The sequence below is a fragment of the Chelonia mydas genome, chromosome 6 (genome assembly GCF_015237465.2).
Source record: "Chelonia mydas isolate rCheMyd1 chromosome 6, rCheMyd1.pri.v2, whole genome shotgun sequence".
In the NCBI taxonomy this organism is placed as follows: Eukaryota; Metazoa; Chordata; order Testudines; family Cheloniidae; genus Chelonia; species Chelonia mydas.
Window position 1 is genome coordinate 109,794,740 of NC_051246.2, and position 21,892 is coordinate 109,816,631.

Below are 21,892 nucleotides of genomic sequence, written 5' to 3' on the forward strand. Positions count from 1 at the left end.
CGATTTCCTTACTCCACCCCTGACAAGTGGATTAGCGCTTAAATCGGCCTTGCCGGGTCGAGTTTGGGGTACTGTGAACACAATTCGACGGTATTGGCCTCCAGGAGCTGTCCCAGAGTGCTTCATTGTGACTGCTCTGGACAGCACTCTCAACTCAGATGCACGATTGTTTGCCGTTGCTCTGACGCAGGGAGGGGCGACCGACGACACAGCTTACAGGGTTGGCTTACAGGGAGTTAAAATCAACAAAGGGGGTGGCTTTACGTCAAGGAGTATTTCAGGCAGGACTTCGTGGAGGGTTCCAATAAGAAATGGTGCACCTAAGTTATTGTTCTTATTGGAACAAGGAGGTTAGTCTGGCCTCTGATTGATACATGGCTAGATTTACCTCGCTGCACCTTCTCTGTGAGTGACTGCAGTGTGACCTAGAGGAACGAGTCCCCTAGACGGGGAGGGGGGGGTTGCAAATGAGTACAAAACAAATCTGGTCTATTTCTTGTTTTGATACACTCCATCTATCTTTCACATCTTTGGCTGGCAGCAGATGGTGCAAAAGGACTGCATGTCATCCACATCTCATGGCTGCTCGGCAGAAGATGGTACAATAGCACTGCTAGCCATCCTCATCTCTTGCCTGCCTGGCAGAAGATGATGCAATAGGACTGCTAGCAATCCGTATCGCCTGCCTGCTCTCCATAAGATGGTTCAATAGGACTGACTGCAGGACTAAAGAGAATGACCTGATCAAGTCACTCCAAATTTAGTCCCTGCCCCCATATCTGCCCAGGCGCTCCTGATCAACCTCACAGAGGCGACCAGGAGCACCTCAGACATGACGATGACGGCTACCAGTCCTATTGCACCGTCTGCTGCCACAAGGCAATGGGTTGCTGCGGCTGTGTAGCAATGCAGTACCGCGTCTGCCGGCACCCAGGAGACATACGGTGACAGTGAGCTGAGCGGGCTCCATGCTTGCCGTGGTATGGCATCTGCACAGGTAACTCAGGAAAAAAGGCGCGAAACGATTGTCTGCCCTTGCTTTCACGGAGGGAGGGAGGGAACTGGGGCCTGATGATATGTACCCAGAACCACCCGCGACAATGTTTTAGCCCCAGCAGGCATTGGGATCTCAACCCAGAATTCCAATGGGCAGCGGAGACTGCGGGAACTGTGGGATAGCTACCCACAGTGCAACAGTCCGGAAGTCAACTCTAGCCTCGGTACTGCGGAAGCACTCTGCCGAGTTAATGCACTTAGAGGATTTTCTGTGGGGACACACACACTCGAATATATAAAACCGATTTCTAAAAAACCGACTTCTATAAATTTGACCTAATTTCGTAGTGTAGACATACCCTAGGGAACGTTAAACAGAAGCAATTAAAGTTACACATTTTTAACTCAGCAGGTCCAGATAAATTACATCCAAGAGTTTTACAAGAGCTGGCTGAGGAGCTTGTGGACTATTAATGTTGACTTTCAATAAGTCTCGGTCCACTGTGGAAGTTCAAGAAGATTGGAAAAAAGCTAATATTGTGCCAATATTTAAAAAGTGTAAACGGGATGACCCAGGTGATTATAGGCCTGTCAGTCTGACATCGATCCCGGGCAAGATAATGGAGTAGCTGATACGGGACTCAATTAATAAAGAATTAAAAGGAGAGTGATGTAATTAATGGAAATCAACATGGGTTTTTGGAAAATGGATCTTGTCAAACTAACAGGATATCTTTTTTTTGGTGAGATTACAAATCTGGCTGATAAAGGGAATAGTGTTGACACAATATACTTACACTTCTGTAAGGCATTTGACTTGTACTGCATGACATTTTGGTCAAAAAACTAGAATGATCTAAAATTAACATGGCACACATTAAATGGATTATAAACTGGCTAAGTGATAGGACTTAAAATGTAACTGTAAATGGGGAATCTCCAGTGGGGTCATGCAGGGAGTGGTTCTTGGCCCTATACTATTTAACATTTTTATCAATGACCTGGAAGAAAACATAAAATCATCACTAACAAAGTTTGCAGATGACCCCAAAACTGGGGGAGGGGTAAATAAGGAAAAGGATAGGTCACTGATACAGAGAGATCTGGATTGCTTGGTAAACTGGGTGCAAGCAAATAATATGTGTTTTAATATTGCTAAATGTAAAGGTATACACCTAGGAAAAAATAATGTGTGCCATATTTACAGGACGGGAGACTCTATCCTGGGAAGAGGTGACTCTGAAAAAGATATGGGAGTCATGCTGGATAATCAGCTGAACATGAGCTCGCAGTGTGACTCTGCAAACAAAAGAGCTAATGTCATCCTGTGATGCATAAACAGGGGACGCTCCAGTGGGAGTAGACAGGTTTTTTATCTCTGTATTTGGCACTAGTATGACCACTGCTGTAATACTGTTTCCAGTTCTAGTGTCCACAATTCAAGAAGTATCTACAGGGGGAACAAATATTGAATAATGGGCTCTTCAATGTAGCAGAGAAAAGTATAACTTGATCCAATGGCTGGAAGTTGAAGCTAGACAAATTCAGACTGGAAATAAGGTGTAAATTTTTAACAGTGAGAGTAATTAACCACTGGAACACTTTCCCAAGGGTCGTGATGGATTCTCCATCACTGACAATTTTTAAATCAAGACTGGATGTTCGTCAAGTGATGTCCCCATGGGTGCTCACTGTAGGTGCGGCAGCACCCCCGTGCCTGTGATCAGAGATCTTTAGCAGCAGTGCCTCTCGGACCACACATGCGCACCTCCAGCATCGCAAGCCGTGAACGGGACATATGTATATAACATTGTGTGGTCCAGCCAGACCCCAGTTCCTTTTCTACTGCCTTTGGTCTGAGATAGAATCTGCAGCAGAGCCCACTTCTTTTTGACTAGATAGTGCCTTACCTGTCAGTTTTAGTTTAGTTAGTACTTCCTTCTTTTTCTTTCCTCTGTGTTAAAAATTTTTTTCGCTTTATCCTACTCATTACTTCATAGGTTAGGTTTTCATTTCCCCGCTTCCTGCCGACCCGACCGGGAAGCTTTTTCCTTGCCCTTTTGCCTGGATTAAGAGGTATGTCTCTTGCTAACTCACCTTCCCGGTAACAGATGGCTACCCACAGTATATTCGCTGTCTGGCAGAAGGACAAAAATGTTCCCACTGCCACGACTTGAGTGCCAGAGTTAGAAAAGACTGGGACATTCTCTTCATGGAGAAATAACTGCATCCAGCATTGGACCAGGGCCCGGACTCTCCCCATATGCAATTTTCCTGCTTTGACGAGAAGAAATGAGCTCCCTCATCACTCCCTGAGGCACTGCCCGCTAGAACACCATTCCCTGCTAGGTCAGTCACCTAGACATCATTGGACAGGGGACATAGCTCCAGGGCCTGTCCAAATACCTCTAGTCCTGGAACAAAACAACAGTTTAAAGACCCTAACCGGGCAGACCTACAGCCCTTGGCACCATCTCTCAGCTCTGGAGACCAAGACAGACCAACTTTGGGCACTAAATGTTGGCACTTATGAAGCCGTCGGCACTGGGCAAGTCTCCAGCTCCACCTGCTGGCTGCTTAAGAGACTGTATCTCTTCCTCTGCACTGATTCATGCATGAGTGCGGATGATGTTGCTACCTCCTCCTCAGGAGTTCAGATGCCCTAAAAAGCTACTTGTATCTGACGTGCCTGAGTCACCACTGCTCAAACTCGACCTTCTACCACTTCCACCCTCCTCTCTGGGCTCATGACATTCTTTCCTTTTCTCTTTGAGGACCACAACTCCTTTCCCCAGTGACAAGGAGGAAGAAGAGGAGGAGGAGTGCTCCATCACACCCTCTTGTTTGAGACAGGCACAAATGACTTTCTCTACATGTCCTTACTATTCACAATCCACTCCTGGACCAGAACCCTGGTAGGGACCACTGTGGATGCAACCCCAAACATTCCACTCCCTCCACATTGGCCATACTGGTTCCCCTGGTCCATGTACAGAGCCCAGTTCAGGAAGCCTCCCCTGGAGCAAAGCCAGAGATTTACACCTTTGCCTTCTCCACCAATTTCTCTTCCACCAGAGACCAAGCCTCCCCTGGTAACAGATGAAGAGGAAGAAAAGGAAGAGGAAGCTCCACTACATTTCTCCTCTTCTTCCCTTGATGAGGCTCTCATGCCTCTGTCTCCTACTGCTGCTGCTGATTTCAAGCATTTTCAAGAATTATATCGCAGGATTGCAGACTCCCTCCAGATTCCTTTGGAGGAAGTGCAAGATCAGCAACATAAACTGCTCAATATCCTGCACACACCCTCCTCCACAATAGCCCTCCCGATTAATGATGCCCTTCTTGATCCCACTAAACTGCTTGGCAGACCCCGACATCCATCCCTCCGACCTGCAAATGGGCAGACAAAAAATATGATGTCCCCGCAAAGGATATGGTTATTCGGTTACACAGGTGATGTCTTCAAGTGGGGCTACGTATAATATATGTCCCTCACAGACACAGCCTGCACAAACTCTTATCCATGCCTAAGAAGTTCAAGGACTCGCTACTGTGGTGGACATAGCCCAAGAATGTCTGTGTAGGGATTCCTTTCCTTCAACCAGCACCCGCCGACCATGATTCCAACAACCTTATTCGGTTGGGGAGCACACCTTCACACTCATACAGTGCAGGGCAGATGGTCCTTAGTCGAACCCACCCTACACATCAACCTTCTAGAGCTATGAGCTGTCCGCATTTTCTCTCACTGATCTCACATTGCACCATCAGAGTCATGACGGATGGACAAATCATCTGCATGTTTTATATCAACAGGCAAGGAGGAGTGAAGTCCCACTTTTTTTGGATGCGCTGAAATTATGGAACTGGTGTATCCAATACGACATCACCATCTCAGCCACATACGTCCCTGGACACTGGGGAACAACACTGAAGGCTCATTGAACAGGAGATTCTTCCATGCTCATGAGTGGGAACTGGATATGCAAATCCTTCAGTTTATCTTCAACCACTGGGTATTCCTCACCATAGATCTTTTTGCCACACCGCAAAACGCCCACTGCCCTCAATTTGCTCCCAGGTGGGACTGGGACATGGATCTCTGGGAGACGCATTCCTCATCACATGGGATGCGCCACTACTCTATGCCTTCCCTCCCTTTCCCCTTCTGTTTCAAGTGCTCCACAAGAAACAGGAGCACTGAGCCCTTGTCATCCTTATAGCTCGGACATGGCCACGACACATCTGGTATACTTACCTCCTTCACATGACGATATGCCCTCTGATCTCTTGCCATCTGAGTCCGTGACTCCTTTCACAGGCTGTGGGTTGCATCTTCCATCCCAATCCACAACTGCTCCACCTGAAAGCCTGGCTCCTTCATGATTCTGGGATTCGGAAATAATCTGTTCGGAAGCAGTTAAACAGGTACTGTTGAATAGCAGACGCGACACTACTAGACACACTAACTTCCAAAAATGGACTAGATTCCCATGCTGGTGCGTCTCCCATCATGTCGATGCAACAAGTGCTCCATTACCACTTATCCTGGACTTTATTTTAAACCTTAATCAATTGGGATTATCCACTAGCTCCATCTGTGTGCATTTGGCTGCCATCACAACCATCACTGCCACATAGACAACCACTTTGTCTTCACACACCCACTCAACAAAAGTTTCCTGAAGGGTCTTCAAAACCTTTACCCTCACATACAAGATCCAACCCTGGCCTGGGACCCTGGCCTTGTCTTACGCTCTCTTACTAGGCCTGTGTTTGAAACAATGGCAATGTGCTCCTACTTCACTTATCTATGAAAACAGCATTTCTTGTTGCTATTACCTGTGTCGGATGGATTGGTGAAATTGGAGCACTTATGACATGCCCCCCTGTATACACTTTTTTATAAAGACAAAGTTATGTTATGTCCTCACCCCAAATTTTTTACCCAAGATACCATCTGCTTTCCCTCTTAATCAATCTATCCACCTGACTTGCTTCTTTCCAAAGCCTCATAGCAACCAACAGGAGGCAGCGCTGCACATCATTAGCTTTCTACCTGGACAGAACTAAACCTTTCCGAAAATTGCCATGCTTATTCCTTTTAATGGCCAAAAGATCCAAGGGCGCAGCCATCTCTAAGAAACGCCTTTCCAAGTGGATCTTGCAGTGTATACATCTATCCTATCAACTACACAATTGACAATCTCCTCCTGGAACTAGAGCACATTCCACTTGCCACTTCCATTGCTTTTCTCAATAATGTCCCAACTGCTGACATTTGCAAAGTGGCCACATGGGCATGAGCAGGCACTTTTCCCCATCACTATGCCATCGCTCACACCGCCGCCACAGATACTGTCCTAGGGCATGCTGTCCTATCATCTGCAGGAAATGCTGCTCCAAAGCCCCAGCCTTCCTATTGGGGCACTGCTTCCTAGTCACCTACAGTCGAGCACTCATAGGTCATCATTCGAAGAAGAAAAGAAGGTTACTAACCGTGTGCAGTAATTGAGGTTCTTTTAGATGTGTGTCCCTATGGGTGCTCTAGTACCTGTCCTCCTCCACTGTGCTTTGGAGCTGAAACATAAGCTCAGCAGCAGGAAGAAACTGGGCGGGGGTGGGAGGGGCGGTCAGGCTGCCCACACTAAAATAATATGTCCCGCTCACGACCTGAGATGAGGGAGGTGCGCATGTGAAGTCTGATGGCCACTGCTGCTGCTGATCTCCGATTCCAGGTGCACGGGTGCTACCGCACCGACAGTGGAGCACCCGTAGAGAAACACATCTTGAGGAACCTTGGTTACTGACAGGGTGAGTAACCATCTCTTTTCTAAAAGCTCTGCCCTAGGAATTAAATTTGGGAAGTTCTGCGGCCTGTGTTATACCAGAGGTCAGACTAGACGATCCTAATCAGAGGCGATGTGTGTGGGGGGCATGCAGGGTCAAGTGCCCCTCGATTGGCCTGCCGGAGGTGGGGAAGGAGAGGAGGTCTGTTCTTCTCTCCCTGCACCTCTCCCTCGTCAGGTCAGCCGCTCTCCCTGGCAGCCGGGCAGGGAGCAGGACGGAGCCATTTCTGCCTGAGAGAGCCTGGCTGGGAGGCAGCAGCGGCCCGCACCCTGCCAGGGCTCTGCTGCTGGGAACAGGGGTTGAGCGAGCCGGAGCCCCCTGTCACTCACCTGGCATGCTCAGCTCCTGTCCCTGGTATCCGAGGGTGGGGGGGGGGGCAGTTACATGTCCAGTATGGGGAGGCACCAGTCATCTATGATCCTAATGGTCCCTTCTGGCCTTAGAATCTATGATTCAAGAATAAGCTGCAATGTTGCAGCTCCAGTTTACACCAGTTCAGTGTGTATACACTTGGAGTTTGCACCAGCATAGATGCTTTGGTATAGCTATGCCAGTACAAATATCTGCAGTCTGTCCCCCAGAAAGAGCTTCTTCTTGGGTAGCCATTCCCAGCACTAGTTGACATTTTTCAAACCCTAAAGTAATTTTCTCTAAAAATGGCTTTTTTTCTTAACTAGATTTTTTTTTTGGGGGGGTGGAAAATTGTCAACCTTATAAAAATGTTCTTTTCTCATGATATTTGTTTTCTCAAAATGATGAGTGAAAACCACTATCAGAATGGTTATCAAAATTCTTTCATTTGTCATAGCCCTAGTTTCAATCACCATTTTAATAAACATTTTGATGAAAATGATTGCAAAAAATTCATGACAAAATAGGCCCATTTTTCACCCTGTGAGATGAGAACAGCTTCAACATTTTTCTTTGCCAGAGGACGTTGTGAAGGTCAAGACTATAATAGGGTTCAAAAAAGAACTACATAAATTCATGGAGGATAGGTCCATCAATGGCTATTAGCCAGGATCAGCAGGGATGGTGTCCCTAGCCTGTTTGCCAGAAGCTGGGAATGGGCGACAGGATGGATCACCTGATGATTACCTGTTCTGTTCATTCCCTCTGTGGCACCTGGCTCTGGCTACTGTCGGAAGACAGGATACTGGGCTAGATGGACCATTGGTCTGACCCAGTATGGCCATTTTATGTTCTTCTGTTTTCCTGAGAGGGAGAAATCACATTTTGACCATCTCTATTCACAGTTAATAAAGGTAAAAATCCTTGATTAGGCTTGTACAATTCAAGGGTGACATATTTGTTAGATCTAATATTGATGACTTGATATCTGAGAGTCAGAAAATTCCATTAGATAATATTCTCTCTCTCTTTGCTATTTCTAGGTTCTGATACTGGTTTCAAAATGGTGGCAGGGAGGTAAGTGACAGCTCTTTGATAGCAGGAATAGGTGAATTTTTTCACTTGCCCCAGGCAGCTGCTTGTGAAAGAATGATGGAAGGAATGCAAATGAAGACACCCGTTACCATACTTGGAAATGTTTGATTAATCACGTGGACCGTGGGTGAAGCACTGTTAATAAATCATGTAGGGTTACTAAATATAAAAAGGGATGGCTACTGAATAACTCAGCACATGTGTAGCAGTTACATTGCTCCTTCCCTAGGTAATATTTTACTTTTCTCTTTGCGTTCATGCTGTATTATATTGTGGAGTAAAAGTTCTCTTCTCGTTGGAAAATAATGGCCCATCTGACAAAAAATGTAAATTTGATATAAATCTTTTGAATAATCTTCAGTTCCCATCCACTCCCCACTTTCTGTAACCTATGATGCTACAAGGGGACATTGATAAGTATATTTATCCAAACTATGTTCTTTGAAGTGAATTTGGTGCTTGTGAAAAGGATGAGAGCCATAGCACTGGGGACTAAAGCTCTCAGCTTACCAGTGAAATAGGTATGCCAGAAGGAGGGGCAGTGCAATTATCCCCTCAGGTGGGTCCGCCAATGGGTTGCCAATAGTCCCTTATTTTTTTCATTTCTGTACAGCAAGATCAGGAGTTGCTGAGTGCTGCAAAAAGCATCAGGAAATACCCCTGGAATATGTAGTGAGTAATGCTTATTATTATTATTATTTATTGATAATAATGATAATAATAATACTGGGAGGAGAAGTGGGGTAGGGATGCTAAGAAAATAGTCCCTTATTTTTGAAATACAGTGTTGGCAACCCTATGTGACCTGGTGCAATCTCTGTTAGAAATGTGTGATTCAGGCCTTGATTCAACAAAGCGCATGAATACATGTGCAGTCCTGTTGGCACAGCACATGCTTAAGTACTTCACAGGATCACGACTTAGGTTTCCATGATCATTCACAGGAAATCCAGCCGGCTCCTCCACAGATATGGATGCCCCCTGGGCCTCAGAACTGGTGCAGTTCTACTGTGCAAAACAGGAGGCTGTATTTGGGGATGTATCACATGAGCTGACCCCTCTCCCTCTTTGGTTTCCCCTTTCCCCTCCTGTAGGTCTGAGGTCAGTCTTCCATGTATAGCACAGAACAGTCACCATCCATTCACAGGCTGTTACTTTTCCACTTCCAACTAACCTTATTGAACCGTTTACATTGACAATGTTTAGTGTTGGCTTCTCTTATCTCATTGAACTTTGCTAGCTATGGTAAATTTTCAGAGATTAGCTCCCTTGGCCCCACAGTGTCTGAGCATGGAAAAATTACTGGCACCAGCATGAATCTTTATTAAAGCCACTCCTCCGTCTCCCCCCGAATTAAAATAATTGGAAAACAAACCAACCCAAACCCCAGAAAATATTCAAAGTGTCAAAAATGATAAACAATTAACTGACGGTAAAATTCAGTTTGCATTTTCTAGTTCAGAAAGGGCACTGGACCAAAGCTCCACTGTTTTGCCTGATAAGCAGCTGATATCAGTATTGTTACCTTTGATACAGTCTATTTGATCAGCCAAAATAGTCCAGGTTTGATTTGGGTTATGTTTGTTGGTTTGGAGGACTAGATGACTCGGGATCAGAAATGAGATACAAAATTAACCACCTCTAAGTCATAAACATCAGTGTTGTCCAGATAGGAGATGACTGGCAGTTTCTGCTACCTGCTGGCTCAGGGGCCTATCTGAAAAGAGCTGATGGTCTCAGTCCAGTTCCTACTGGACAGGTGTGCCTGTCGCAGTATAACCTACCAGCATTGCACCTGCGCTGACCCTTTACGCAGAACGGCAAAGGAATGGAGGATGGGCAACCAACTCCCTAGAGTTCTAGAGATGGTTCCTCTACAATATGCTTTTGCAGTAAGAAGACATCCCCCCACTAAAACCTCCACTGACTGCTCATTTAAAATTCCTATGGTATCTCTTGGGTTGCTTCCCATAGGGAATTCCTTTGATGGACATGCACAATTGGTCCCACAGAAGCTGCTCCGGTTAGGTTGCCTGTGGTCAAACATTGTGTAATGGATCTCTTAGCTTGCTAGCCTAAATTCAGGCATAAATTTTACATATGGAAATGTCAATGCACCAGTCTCTCTGGATAGACCGGTCATACGGGATGTTATTTGGGAAGCAGAGAACAGACAAAACAGGCATCTTTGGTGGAGATGTTGAGTGTACTAAGCTGAGGGCCAACAGGGAATGAGATCACAGTACAGTTTGCATTGTGGTCCTAGCCTAGGTGAAAAGGTGTTCTAATTGGAATGCCTTAAGCTTCAATGCACTTGCAATGCTCTGTGCTTATATATGATAGGACATTTTACAAGCACTGTTACAAGCTGGTTGCAACCCTTGTGCTAAGGAGCCAAATTTATCTCTAATCTAACTCAACTGACTTTTGATGAATTATGCTTGGGATGAGGTTGACCCAAGTTCCTTAGCTCAGATCCACCCAAACCAATGCAAACTTAATCTGTTTCTCCCCAACGTGGTCTGGAATCTACAAGTGTTCTAGCTGCATCCACTGATCCTCTAAACCCCATCCCATGATCTGCAGATTCATAGATTATAAATCCAGAAGAGACCACTGTAATCATCTAGTTTGACCTGCATAATACAGGCCATAGAACTTCTCTGAATTAATCCCTGTTTGAGCTAGAGCATAATTTTTAGAAAAGCATCCAATCTTGATTTTAAAATTACCAGTGATGGAGAATCTACCACACCCCTTGGTAAACTGTTCTGATAGTTAATTAGCCTCACCGTTAAAAATTGTGCTTTATTTCCTGTCTGAATTACGTTTAGCTTCAGCTTCCAGGCATTGGATCTTGTTATGCCTTGCTTTGTCTGCTAGACTGAAGAGCCCACTATAGGTGCTTATGGTCTGGGATCGAGTCACCCCTTAGATTTCGCTTTGTTAAGCTAAATATATTGAGCTCCTTGAGTCTATCACTATAAGGCAGGTTTTCCGATTCTTTAATTATCTTAGTTCTTCTCTGAACCCTCTCCAGTTTATCAACAGCCTTCTTGCATTGTGGACACCAGAACTGGATGCAGTGATGTAGTGCTGTGTGTGTGCATGCGTGTGTATGACCAACATTCAACAAGTCATCCTGCAGATTTGGTTCCCTGCTCCCCAACAGGATGGGCAGGTTTGTGGGTGGGAGGGTGGCAGCTCAGGAACTGCTTCCATGGAGCTCAGGAACTGTGGAGCTCAGGAACTGCTTCCATGGAGAGTCCTCTGTCCCATTCCTTCTCCCCTAGAGCTCCCACGTGAGAGGTCACCTCCTGGAGCTCCAGAGTGCTCCCCCTTTCCGAAGCTGAGCTCCCTGGTGTTTATGAGCACCACTCAGCCATGGCCAATCCCTTCATATATAACTGTATCCACCTCTGTTTTTAAGAGTTGGCAAGGATGAGTTAAGCGCTGTGCAAGGCTGAAGACCCAGGGTCGAAAGGAGGAAGGTCAGGATGAATGGCAAGGGAAGAGGGGGTGACATACTTTGCCCTGGATTGGGAAGGGAGTCTACTTTGAAATAGTGCTTGTGGGGGACTCTCCCAAAATCTCCACTCCTCTGTGTGTGTGTGGATGTACCTGGGCGAGTTATGGAAGAGACCATCTCCTGCGGTTAATTCATACAACAGGGATGATGTGGCAGCTCCATGTTCAACATCATCATTGTTTTATAAGGCCGGTCACCTAGAGATTTGCAGGGTAAAAGGCACTGGAATAGAGGTTTCAGGTCAATGTTCTGGTTCACCTCTTCATGGGATTATTTATTCACAATATTCTTGGAACCAATTCAATCTTTGTCTCTCCCTGCACATGCATAGTTCATCAAGTTTCCCCAGAGTACATAACCTCTGGAGGAAGGTGGAGTTAGCAGGGTTAGCCTTAATATATTACGAACTATATAATTTCCAAAGGACTGAAGCTGGCTTGTGCACGGAAAGGCTGAATTTTCCTCCTTGCCTCCTCTACAATCCCAACATTTGATTAGGCAGTCAAAGCAGCAGACTTTGTGCAGATGGATTTCATTGCTGGAGCCATTGGAGGTAAATAAAGAAATAAAATGGTGTATGATGAAAGCTGTTTTTCCTGTTAATTTAAAGGCAGCTCCTAATGCCACAAATGGCAATGCTCTAGTTGAGGGTCTTTCAGTGATTTATTGAGAAATCTCTTTTTTTAAAAACGTATTCTGTTAATTTAAAGAACCAGCAAATTTACAGAGCTGTTAAGTGAATATAGTTAAACGTATGGTTAGCTAAGGTTATTGCTCTGCAACGCCCAGTCTAATTCCAAAAGTATTAAGCAAAACAACATGAAAACCCACACGTGGCAGCAGGAGACAAGAAGATGGAACAAATTGAATGCAGATACTGGCAGACACTGCTGGTGTGGTACAGCCTCAGTTATCTGATATCCTAGGAGTACAGTTAGGCAGTAAGAGTAGGAAGAACTGAGGTCATTTTCAGTATAATTAATAGTGCGGAGAACTGACTGTTTCAATTAACAAGGAGGTTTGGATTAGTGACATTTGGATAACTTTAAGTTGATCTTTATTTGCAGTTTCAGGGGTTATTACAATGCAGACTTGTTGCATAGCAGAAGTTGATCTGGGAGCAAATTGTTTACCAATTTTTTTAAAAGGCACCACTTAGTTTTAGATTTTTTCAGAGTGCTTGTACATATGAAAGCTTGCTTTGTTTTAAACAATGAAATTCGGCAAGTGATCAGCAAAGAGTGTGGTCTAATTACCTGGGAGATTTTGAAAGAGAAAAGCGCTAAATGGCTAAGATTGATCAGAACTGGAGAAATGTAGTGTCATCTTTGCTAGCGAGGGTCAGACAAATTTGGCATATGGCTGAGACATATGCTACCAACAATTCCAACCAGGCTTCCAGATCCTCTGAACTTTGGCAGCCCTTTGCTGGTCAGTTCAGGAGAGGCTCATTGCCCATGTAGAGTTTTAAGTAGGAGAACATACTTAAGGTCTGCCTCTATGTGATAATTGGGAGGTACAGTGAGCCCTGGGTGGGATCTGGAATGACTGCAGGAGCAGGAGAGATGGATTCAGTCCCTTCATTGTGGTTCCCTTCCCTTCTCTGTACTCAGTCACCTCAGACTGTGTGGTGGTTTGGGGAGCCTGGGCATTGGAGGGATATGGTTGACAATGACGAGTTGGGGCAAGGCTGTGAAAGAGATTCTTTAAGCCTTGGTTCTGACTGCCACATTGGGCAGCAGCTGTGCAGTAAGTGTATCTGTGGGAATGGGAATGGAAGGCACTCAGTACTTGTTGGATCCTGCCCTACGCAGATTCATTGCAGGAGTGGTCCATCCCTTTGGGGTTGTAATCAGAAATACTTTTGGTTATTTTAAATGCACCACATTGCTATGCATACAGAATCCTCCTAGCTGCTACCTAAGGCAAACTCGCTGCTTTTCTATGATGTGCAATGCCTATAGAAAGCAAGCTCCTCTGAGATATTTTGTCCAGTACCCTAGAGAGTTTGAATGTAAATCAGTGGGAATTTTGTCTGTGCAAGGACGTCAGGGATTGGCCCAATGCCCATCATTACCAGTCTGATGTGGATGATGCCATTATCTCTTTGAAGGGTGTTTTCCAGATTAGAGATTTCTTGGAGAACAGACATTTGTGGTTGACTTTCTCTGAGCCTTGCAGTTGGTGTATGGCTTGTGTTTGATTCTGACAAATGTTAAAGAGTTGAAGCAGTCTCGTCTTGTGTATTTTCACATTTCCAAATATGTTGCAAACCCAGACAATTTGCATCAAAACAACTAAATGGTGACACAGCGTTTCTGTTTAATTAACTGCACTCCTAAGACCTTGATGTGTTTTCGCTTTTTGGAGAAAACACTGCCTGGCTCCTATTGGAGAATAGCAAAGAGTCACAGCCCCCTTAAAATCCTGGCTGATGTCTATGTTGAAAATATTCAAGGTGATAAGTTATCTACAAGCACAAACATGCACAGAACTATTGTGCAGCTCCTCACATGTGCACGTGCACACACACACACAACCTACTGCACAGCTCTTCCCACTGCTGTTGCTTCTAAATGTATCAGAATCAAGGGAAGCTTTCAGTGCACAGTGACACAGTGTGAGACATGCCTGAGAGAAATCAGAAGATGCACAATACCTGCACTTGTGACATCACATGTTGGCAACGTGAAACCAATGTAAACATGTCCACTGCTCAGAAAGATCTTCAGTAATCAGGACATGGGCTGGAGGTGCTAGAAAGCTTATCCCTTCATATATAACTGGGTCCACCTCTGCTTTCTGGCCTGCATATTGCAGGTGCCCAGGCCAGGGTGGAGATGACTGAAAGGGCTCTTTTCTGCCTGAGGTATAGAGACCTACTGTTCTCTTAGGCAGAAGGCAAGGTGTGTCCACATTGCTCTGTAGCCTTCAGGGAAGTGTGACCAGTCAGCTGTGGGCATGTCCTGGCTCCCCTGCCAACTGCTACCATCAATAGCTGGTGCTATATAAACCAACCACACACTGCCCAGGGTTAGAAAAACTTCCCTTATGGGCAGGTTACTCTATAATTGTCCATAAAGGGAGAATACACTGGATCAGATGAACCAGGGGTCTGACCTGGTATAGCAATTCCTATGCTCTACTGCTCCTTTGCAGAGCAGCCAAAAGGAGTTCTTCAGAGCTTATCTTCCTTCCCCAGCACCCATGAGCCAGGGTGGTTGCTTCTCTATGTGCCTTGTGCTAGCAAGGCCAGGATTTCACGTATAGCTATTGCAGTCAGTTGTGTTAATATAATTATAATTTGTCTTCCACTATGTTATTTTTTCATTGAAGATTACCTGCACAGTTTGCTTCTTCTCGATCCATATCCTCACAGGACCCCCAGCTATGTTTCATATCAGGAACTACTGGCGCAGGGAAACACAAGCTGCTGTGATAACTGTGTACATCCAAAAAAAACCCCAAACAAAAAAACCAAAAAACCAGCCAAATTGGGCACAAAGACAGGGACTGAGAAGACCTGGGTTCTGTTCCTGGCTCGGCCACTGGGTGATATTAGGCAAGTCACTTCACTGCTCTGTTACTCAATTTCCCCATATGTAAAATGAGCATAGTGATACTGGGCTCCTTTGTAATGCGCTTTGAGATCTACTGATGAAAAGCTCTATAAAAAAGCTAGGTATTATTAAAACCCAGATGGGTCCTTAACTTGATTTCACTCTTTATCTTCTATCCAATTTACAGCAGACAGGCACCACCTTACTGAACAGAATATTTTTATAGGTTCTGTCTCCCTTATGTGTTCTATGCAGAGCTGCTCTTGTTTGGTTCTGCTGTGTAAACCAGGGGTCTCAAACTCAAATGACCATGAGGGCCACATGAGGACAAGTACATTGGCCTGAGGGCCGCACCACTGACCACGTCCTCCCCGCCACTGCTGCTCTGGCCCCGCCCCCACTCCACCCCTTCCATGAGGCCCCGCCCCTGCCCTGCCTCTTCCCTTCCCTGCCCCCATTCCAACCCCTTCCCCAAAATCCGCACCCCAACTCCGCCCCCTCCATGCCCCCAGGGGGTGCGGGGGGGGTGCAGGGTGTGGCAGGGGGCTCAGGGCAGGGGGTCGGGGTGCAGGAGGGGTGTGGGATGCAGCAGGGGGCTCAGGGCAGGGGGTTGGGGTGCAGGAGGGGTGCGGCAGGGGGCTTAGGGCAGGGTGGCAGGGTGTAGCAGGGGGCTCAGGGCAGGGGCTTCGGCTGCAGGAGGGATTTGGGGGGCAGGTCCGGCCCGGGAACGGGGAACCGTGGCCAATGGGAGCTTCGGGGGAGGTACCTGGAGGAACGGCCAGGGCAACACGCAGACCCCTGTCCCCCCCTTCCCCCCCCAGGTCCCAGCTGCTTCCTGGAGCGGCGCGGGGGCAGGGCAGGCAGGCAGCCGGGCTGGAGCCGCTCTAGGTAAACACTGGGGAGGCAGGGGGGTCGCGGGGAGCTGGCAGGCTGCAGAAAATAACCCCGCGGGCTGCGTGTTTGAGACCCCGGGTGTAAACAGTACAGCCAGCTCCTGCTATCACTGTCCAGGACTATTTATAGAAAGTGACAGTAGTTCACAGCATTGCAGCTTTCCACAGCCTTTGATAAACTTGACTGGACACCTCCGATGTGTAAAAGCTTCATGTCCTGGGTGCGTAATCCCTTCTCAGGAGAATAAAAAGCACACCTGGAATTTGGTAGACTTTGGGGCTTGTGGTGCAGAGAGGAGCCAAAATGAAGCTGTGGGAAATGTACCAAGGAGAGGTGTCCGTGTTGCTAACTCCTCTTCCCCAGTCAGAGGATTCTGGCCAGGGCAGCAGTCAGTCTGGCATTGAGGAAAAGCTCCCGGCCTTGCTCAGATTTCAACCCTGCCCAGGGATGTGGGCAGGTCCAGTGCAACCACTAGGTGAACTAGGCGGTCGCCTGGGGTGCCAAGTGGTTGGGGGTGCCAAAAAGCGGTGCCCTGGCTTGGCAGGGAGGAGCCGCCTTCTGGAGGCACCGGAGAGCCAAAGCATAGCAATTAGTAGTAGCAATTAGGATCATGTAAATCTTGTCCAGTATTGTCTACAATGCACTACAGGATTCGCTGCACTACAGGATTAGCTGTTGGGAACCTTGGTGACTCAGTCAAACAGACGCTGTTTACTTCACCATGTAGTAGTGCTAGTCAGTTACCAAGACGACCTTGTTATTTCAGGTGAAATGTGTCTTGTGCAAAGACTACAGCACCCAACACTAACTTTGTGAAAGAGCTAAATTACAAACACCTTTTAATTGGTGAACCTCCAGGAAACAGATCTGTGTAATTTCCCTGCTCCCTGAAAGGGCTTATACAATACATTAAGACAACTAAATCTGCTTTCAAAACAACAGGACTGGCCACTATAAATGTCCCCTTGTTACGGCTCCATTGTTACTGAGCCAGATTTCCTTTGAGGTCACTTGCAGTTCATGTATTAACCAGAAGTTAGCCATTAGGTCAGCTGTAATATCAAAAAATACTTTGCATTAATGTAGTGTCATTTAACAGAGGAGTGAGACATTTAGAACCATTGGCTGAGAAATATGGTGGCCATAATGGCAGTAATGAAAATCTATTTGTTTTTGTTAAGTAAAGCAACCTACATGAAAACGGTGTGTCTTGTCACTGCCCACCCTCCCAAATTGTGACAGCAACTTTGCCTCCTAGAATGATGGAGCTTCCATCTCTAGTGACTATTTTAAGATCTAGAAATGTTCCTGTGTGTCTATATTTGGGGCAGATAAATCCCTGTTGAATGTTAAAAGCAGTCTTTGCTGTCACACCATGGTAATAAAGGTCAGCTTGTGTCCAGACGAGCTTTGTTGACCAGCCTGACTTTGGGCATACCCCGTCATTCGACTTTGGGCATACTCCATCATTCGTCCTCCTCAGTACTGTCACAGTGGGGTGACACTTTAAGCTTGCCAAAGGTGAAACAACAAGGGCAGTTTAGCCTAAGGTCAGCTCTGCCATGCTGATTTGCAAAGCAGCCATTTGGCTTGTGCTCTATGTTGTACACAGCATTACTGCCCTGACATTGCATCACATCACAGTGCAGGGATTCTAAAATCAGCTTGGCTCCTTTTCAAGGATTGTTTCCTGGTTAAGCATTAATCCTTTGTTTTTGTTCACCTTTCTTTGCAGTATAGTGTATTTGTTCACTGCACATGTAAAACACACAAATGTGACTATTGCTTTATGGGCTCAATCCTGGAAGGTGTTGGGTGCCCTTAACTCCCATTGAGTAGTCTAGTCTGGGGCTTCATAGGTAGCTCTTGAAGAGTGCCCAAAATGTGCTCCAACATTGCCCTATGAAGTTATAGAATGAAATCACTGGCTACCTCTGCTTAGATCAAGATGGCGTATTGCTGGCTGGAACCTGTAGCCTGCAAACCTCGGTTAATATCTGAATGGCTTCATTCGTTATTACTTACTACTTCTGGTACAGTAGCATCTAGAGGCTCCAGTAGGGGTTATTCAGTAACATCTAGAGGCCTAGATGTTGCCAATGAAGTGGGAGCCACAGTGTGCTATGTATGAAGCCTTGATCCTTGCCCCAGAAAGCTTACAGTCTAAGATGAGAAAGGACATGCAAAAAGCAGGGGAGTAGGAAACAATCAACTATTTTCTTGACATCTCCTGTTAAAACTCCAGACAACTAAAGTCCAACTCCAGACAATTAAAGTCCAATGTCAACAGGGCAGCCCACAGCCCATGACATTAGCACTGTGCATGGCAACACTTGTTACTTTTTCGTTTATAAACCTGGCCTGCATTATGCTTCTGTTACCTCTGGGATGTTTCCTTTGCCACTCCAAAGTTTTTCTTTTAATTTGTCTCAGCCGCTCTTTTTTGCAACTTGATCTTTGGCTTAGACTTTCTGGTTACCTACAAATTAGAGATATGGTATCAAAAACAACTAAACTTTCTGGAATTGAATTTCACTGAAATTCATTTAATGACTTCCTTTGCATAAGGAAATTGGTCCTGTAATTATGTACATTCTTAACCTTGTTTAATAAAATATCTGTTTCAGGTGGCTTAAGTGCTGTTGTGGGTTATCCACTGGATACAGTAAAGGTATTTGTTTTAACTTTACTTCTAAAACTTAACTTTTTGCTCTTGCCTGTTCCTCTACATTTCTCCCCATTTGGTAAATCAGTGATATAACTGAATGCTTTAAATTTTTCTTTCACATTCTTTATGCAAATATATTCTATAATTAATATCTGATAGTATCTGCTGTCTGCTTGAGAACAAGATTCTATTGCAAATAAAATGGTATGGTATTAATGTATTCATTAATATTTTCTGAATATGATGTCCTTTGTTGAAAGGTGAGAATTCAGACGGAGAGGAGCTATAATGGAATTTGGCACTGCATTCGAGAAACATACAAAGCAGAGAAAGTAAGCACATCTAGTTTAATACATTACATGTATCATAAAAGCGAGTGTAACAACCGGAACAATGATCCTGTGAACCCACTTGTTAGCAGGTGATGAACTGCTAAGTGTGTCTTGCTGATTCATATTGAAAGCAGCCCATCAATTCCATTCTAGGTAGAAGGGAGGAGAGATCTCAGAAGTGACCAAAGAAAACCTAGGGTCTGGACTGGTCGACCCTGAATGGGGACTGTACAAACAGCCAGCCCTGGGGAGAAGACTTAGGTTGAACTTTATTTTATTGTTAAATTGTTAAGAAAGCTAACTGCAGGCTGAGGGTGACTCTACAGTGAACGGATTGCGTTTCAGAGCAGACTGGATAGGGATAAGTACTTGCATAAGTACAGGCTATTTCCTTTCTAATCCATTCTCTCTCTCTCTTTCAAACTAGGCATGGGGATTTTACAAAGGCATGTCACTGTCAGTCTCCACAGTGTCGCTTGTTTCTTCTTTTTCATTTGGAGCATACAGAAACTTCCTTTATAACATCTGCAGATTAAGATATGGCACTTCAGATGTGAAGCCATCAAAGGTGGATATTTCTCTTGCTGGATGTGCTACTGGTGCTGTTCGGGTAGGTAAATCACAAAAAAGACCACAAAGAAAGGTCCCAATTCCATATATGTGAGGCTGGAAAGAGAGTGAATAGCTTTTGTTCAGTCCTTATAGGAAGGTCATTGGAACCCACTGTTTATAATAACCCTTTGGAATCTTGCAACAGAATTAAAAAAAAAAAAAAGTGGTTCTACTCTTCCTCTGTTGTGCCCACATGCTGGTTTGGTTTGGCTCAGTATCGCTGGGCACCTGACATTGTTTTTATTTTAGAGAAGAAGATTAAAGTATTTAAAAAACACTTATCACGAGTTACATGTGTATGTTTCCTTGCCCCATCTGGTGGACCATTCAGTAGATAATTTTTCATAGCAGATCACATTGTATAGAGCAACTTAATGCCCAGATTAATTCAGGCAAAGCAAATAGCAAAGATTTCTCATCTCAGTTTAATTTCTAGTATTGTTTATAACAGTGGTTCCAGCCCACTGACACATGTGCTAGGACTGGTATAATGTACTGTTAGCTTAGGATTCCCTCCTTTCTTCCCTAATGGCCTGACTGCTTGTTCCTATTCTCCTATGCCCCAGTGCACCACTTTTGCCTGCCTCTCATTCCACTGTGTGCTCCTAACTCATGATTAGGCAGCTCCAGACTTTAGTCTTGCAATTGCTCTATGATGATTTAGAGCGTGCTCAGTTGAATTGTAGGAGGCTGGGACTGGCTAGCCTTAGGCTGAAAAACTGCTACTGTTGCCTGGAAAAGTCAAGTGTGAGTGATTCATTGGCTCAGGAAGGATAATGATGTTAATCCAAACACTGTGAAAGTTTAAAAGTTATACGTTCTTTTAATTTCCCAGGTGGTGCTAACATCGCCTACCGAAACAGCTAAAGTTCGAATGCAAACTCAGAAGCAATCACATTACTCAGTTACAGCTTCTCACCTCCCCAAGCCGAAGTATCAAGGACCTGTGCATTGTCTGAGGATGATAGCAAAAGAGGAAGGTTTTAGGGGTCTATACAAAGGTTGTTCTGCGTTACTGTGCAGGGACTGCCACTCATTTGCAACGTATTTCCTGACCTATAATATCCTGTGTGATTGGTTTACTCCAGCTGGAAAAAATAAACCAGGTATGTGGAGAAAACAGTTCAGGATTGCCTACAAAAATAGCTTCATTTATATTGCATTAACAGGGAAGGTATATTTTGAGTATATATTCCTTTTATCTATCTCCTTGGAAATTTGACTCATAAAAGGTCCTTATTATAGGCTGTTGTGCATTGGTTTTCAACCACAAAGCTTACAATTATTGCATTTACATAGTACCATTCATCCAAGTGGCTCCCAAAATGATTTACTTACTGAATGCACAAACTATATATAGTGAAATCTGTACGAGGTGACTATTTTAAAGTATCAGCAAGCCTTTCAGTATAGTTTTGTTCACCCTTTAATTAGACCCCGCAAGCTAAGCAAAGTAGGGTGGGATTCCTTGAATAAGTGACATGTAGTGGTTACCCAAAACAGGTTTCCCAGTCAATAGGAATCACATTGCTTAAGAATAAATTGCTTCAAGTTGCAGTGGGGGAGGTTTAGGTTGGATATTAGGAAAAACTTTTTCACTAGGAGGGTAGTGAAGCACTGGAATGGGTTACCTAGGGAGGTGGTGGAATCTCCTTCCTTAGAAGTTTTTAAGATCAGGCTTGACAAAGCCCTGGCTGGGATGATTTAGTTGGGGATTGGTCCTGCTTTGAGCAGGGGGTTGGACTAGATGACCTCCTGAGGTCCCTTCCAACCCTGATATTCTATGATTCTATGAAATGCAGCTACCTCTGGGATGAAACAGGATGCAATTTTAAAAATGCAAAACAATCTGACTAAAGTCGTTTAGGATAAGAAGCAAAGATTGTCATATTTATTTGAAGATGCAGAGGCTACTTACTATAAGAAGAATGGAACTGAAATTTGACTAAACATGTTGGGGATGACACCGCTACTCTTAGATAATACGCCGTGCAGTTTTTAATGA

At 45.0% G+C, this 21,892-nt stretch overlaps 1 protein-coding gene across 5 annotated transcripts in view; it reads left to right on the forward strand.

Moving 5' to 3' along the window:
• Positions 1-21,892, forward strand: part of SLC25A47 (solute carrier family 25 member 47) — a 55,046-nt gene that overhangs the window by 28,726 nt on the left and 4,428 nt on the right. For 3 of the 5 annotated variants that reach the window (XM_043549955.1, XM_037900944.2, XM_043549957.1), the window contains 5 exons: positions 8,241-8,274; positions 18,903-18,946; positions 19,204-19,275; positions 19,703-19,885; positions 20,723-20,993. In XM_043549955.1, coding sequence (XP_043405890.1) covers positions 19,724-19,885; positions 20,723-20,993 — 433 coding nt within the window. In that variant the 5' untranslated portion in view covers positions 8,241-8,274; positions 18,903-18,946; positions 19,204-19,275; positions 19,703-19,723. Of the gene's footprint in view, positions 1-8,240; positions 8,275-12,243; positions 12,375-16,111; positions 16,270-18,902; positions 18,947-19,203; positions 19,276-19,702; positions 19,886-20,722; positions 20,994-21,892 lie in introns of those variants that run through there. The other 2 variants (XM_007064959.3, XM_043549958.1) reach the window with 2 other exon arrangements.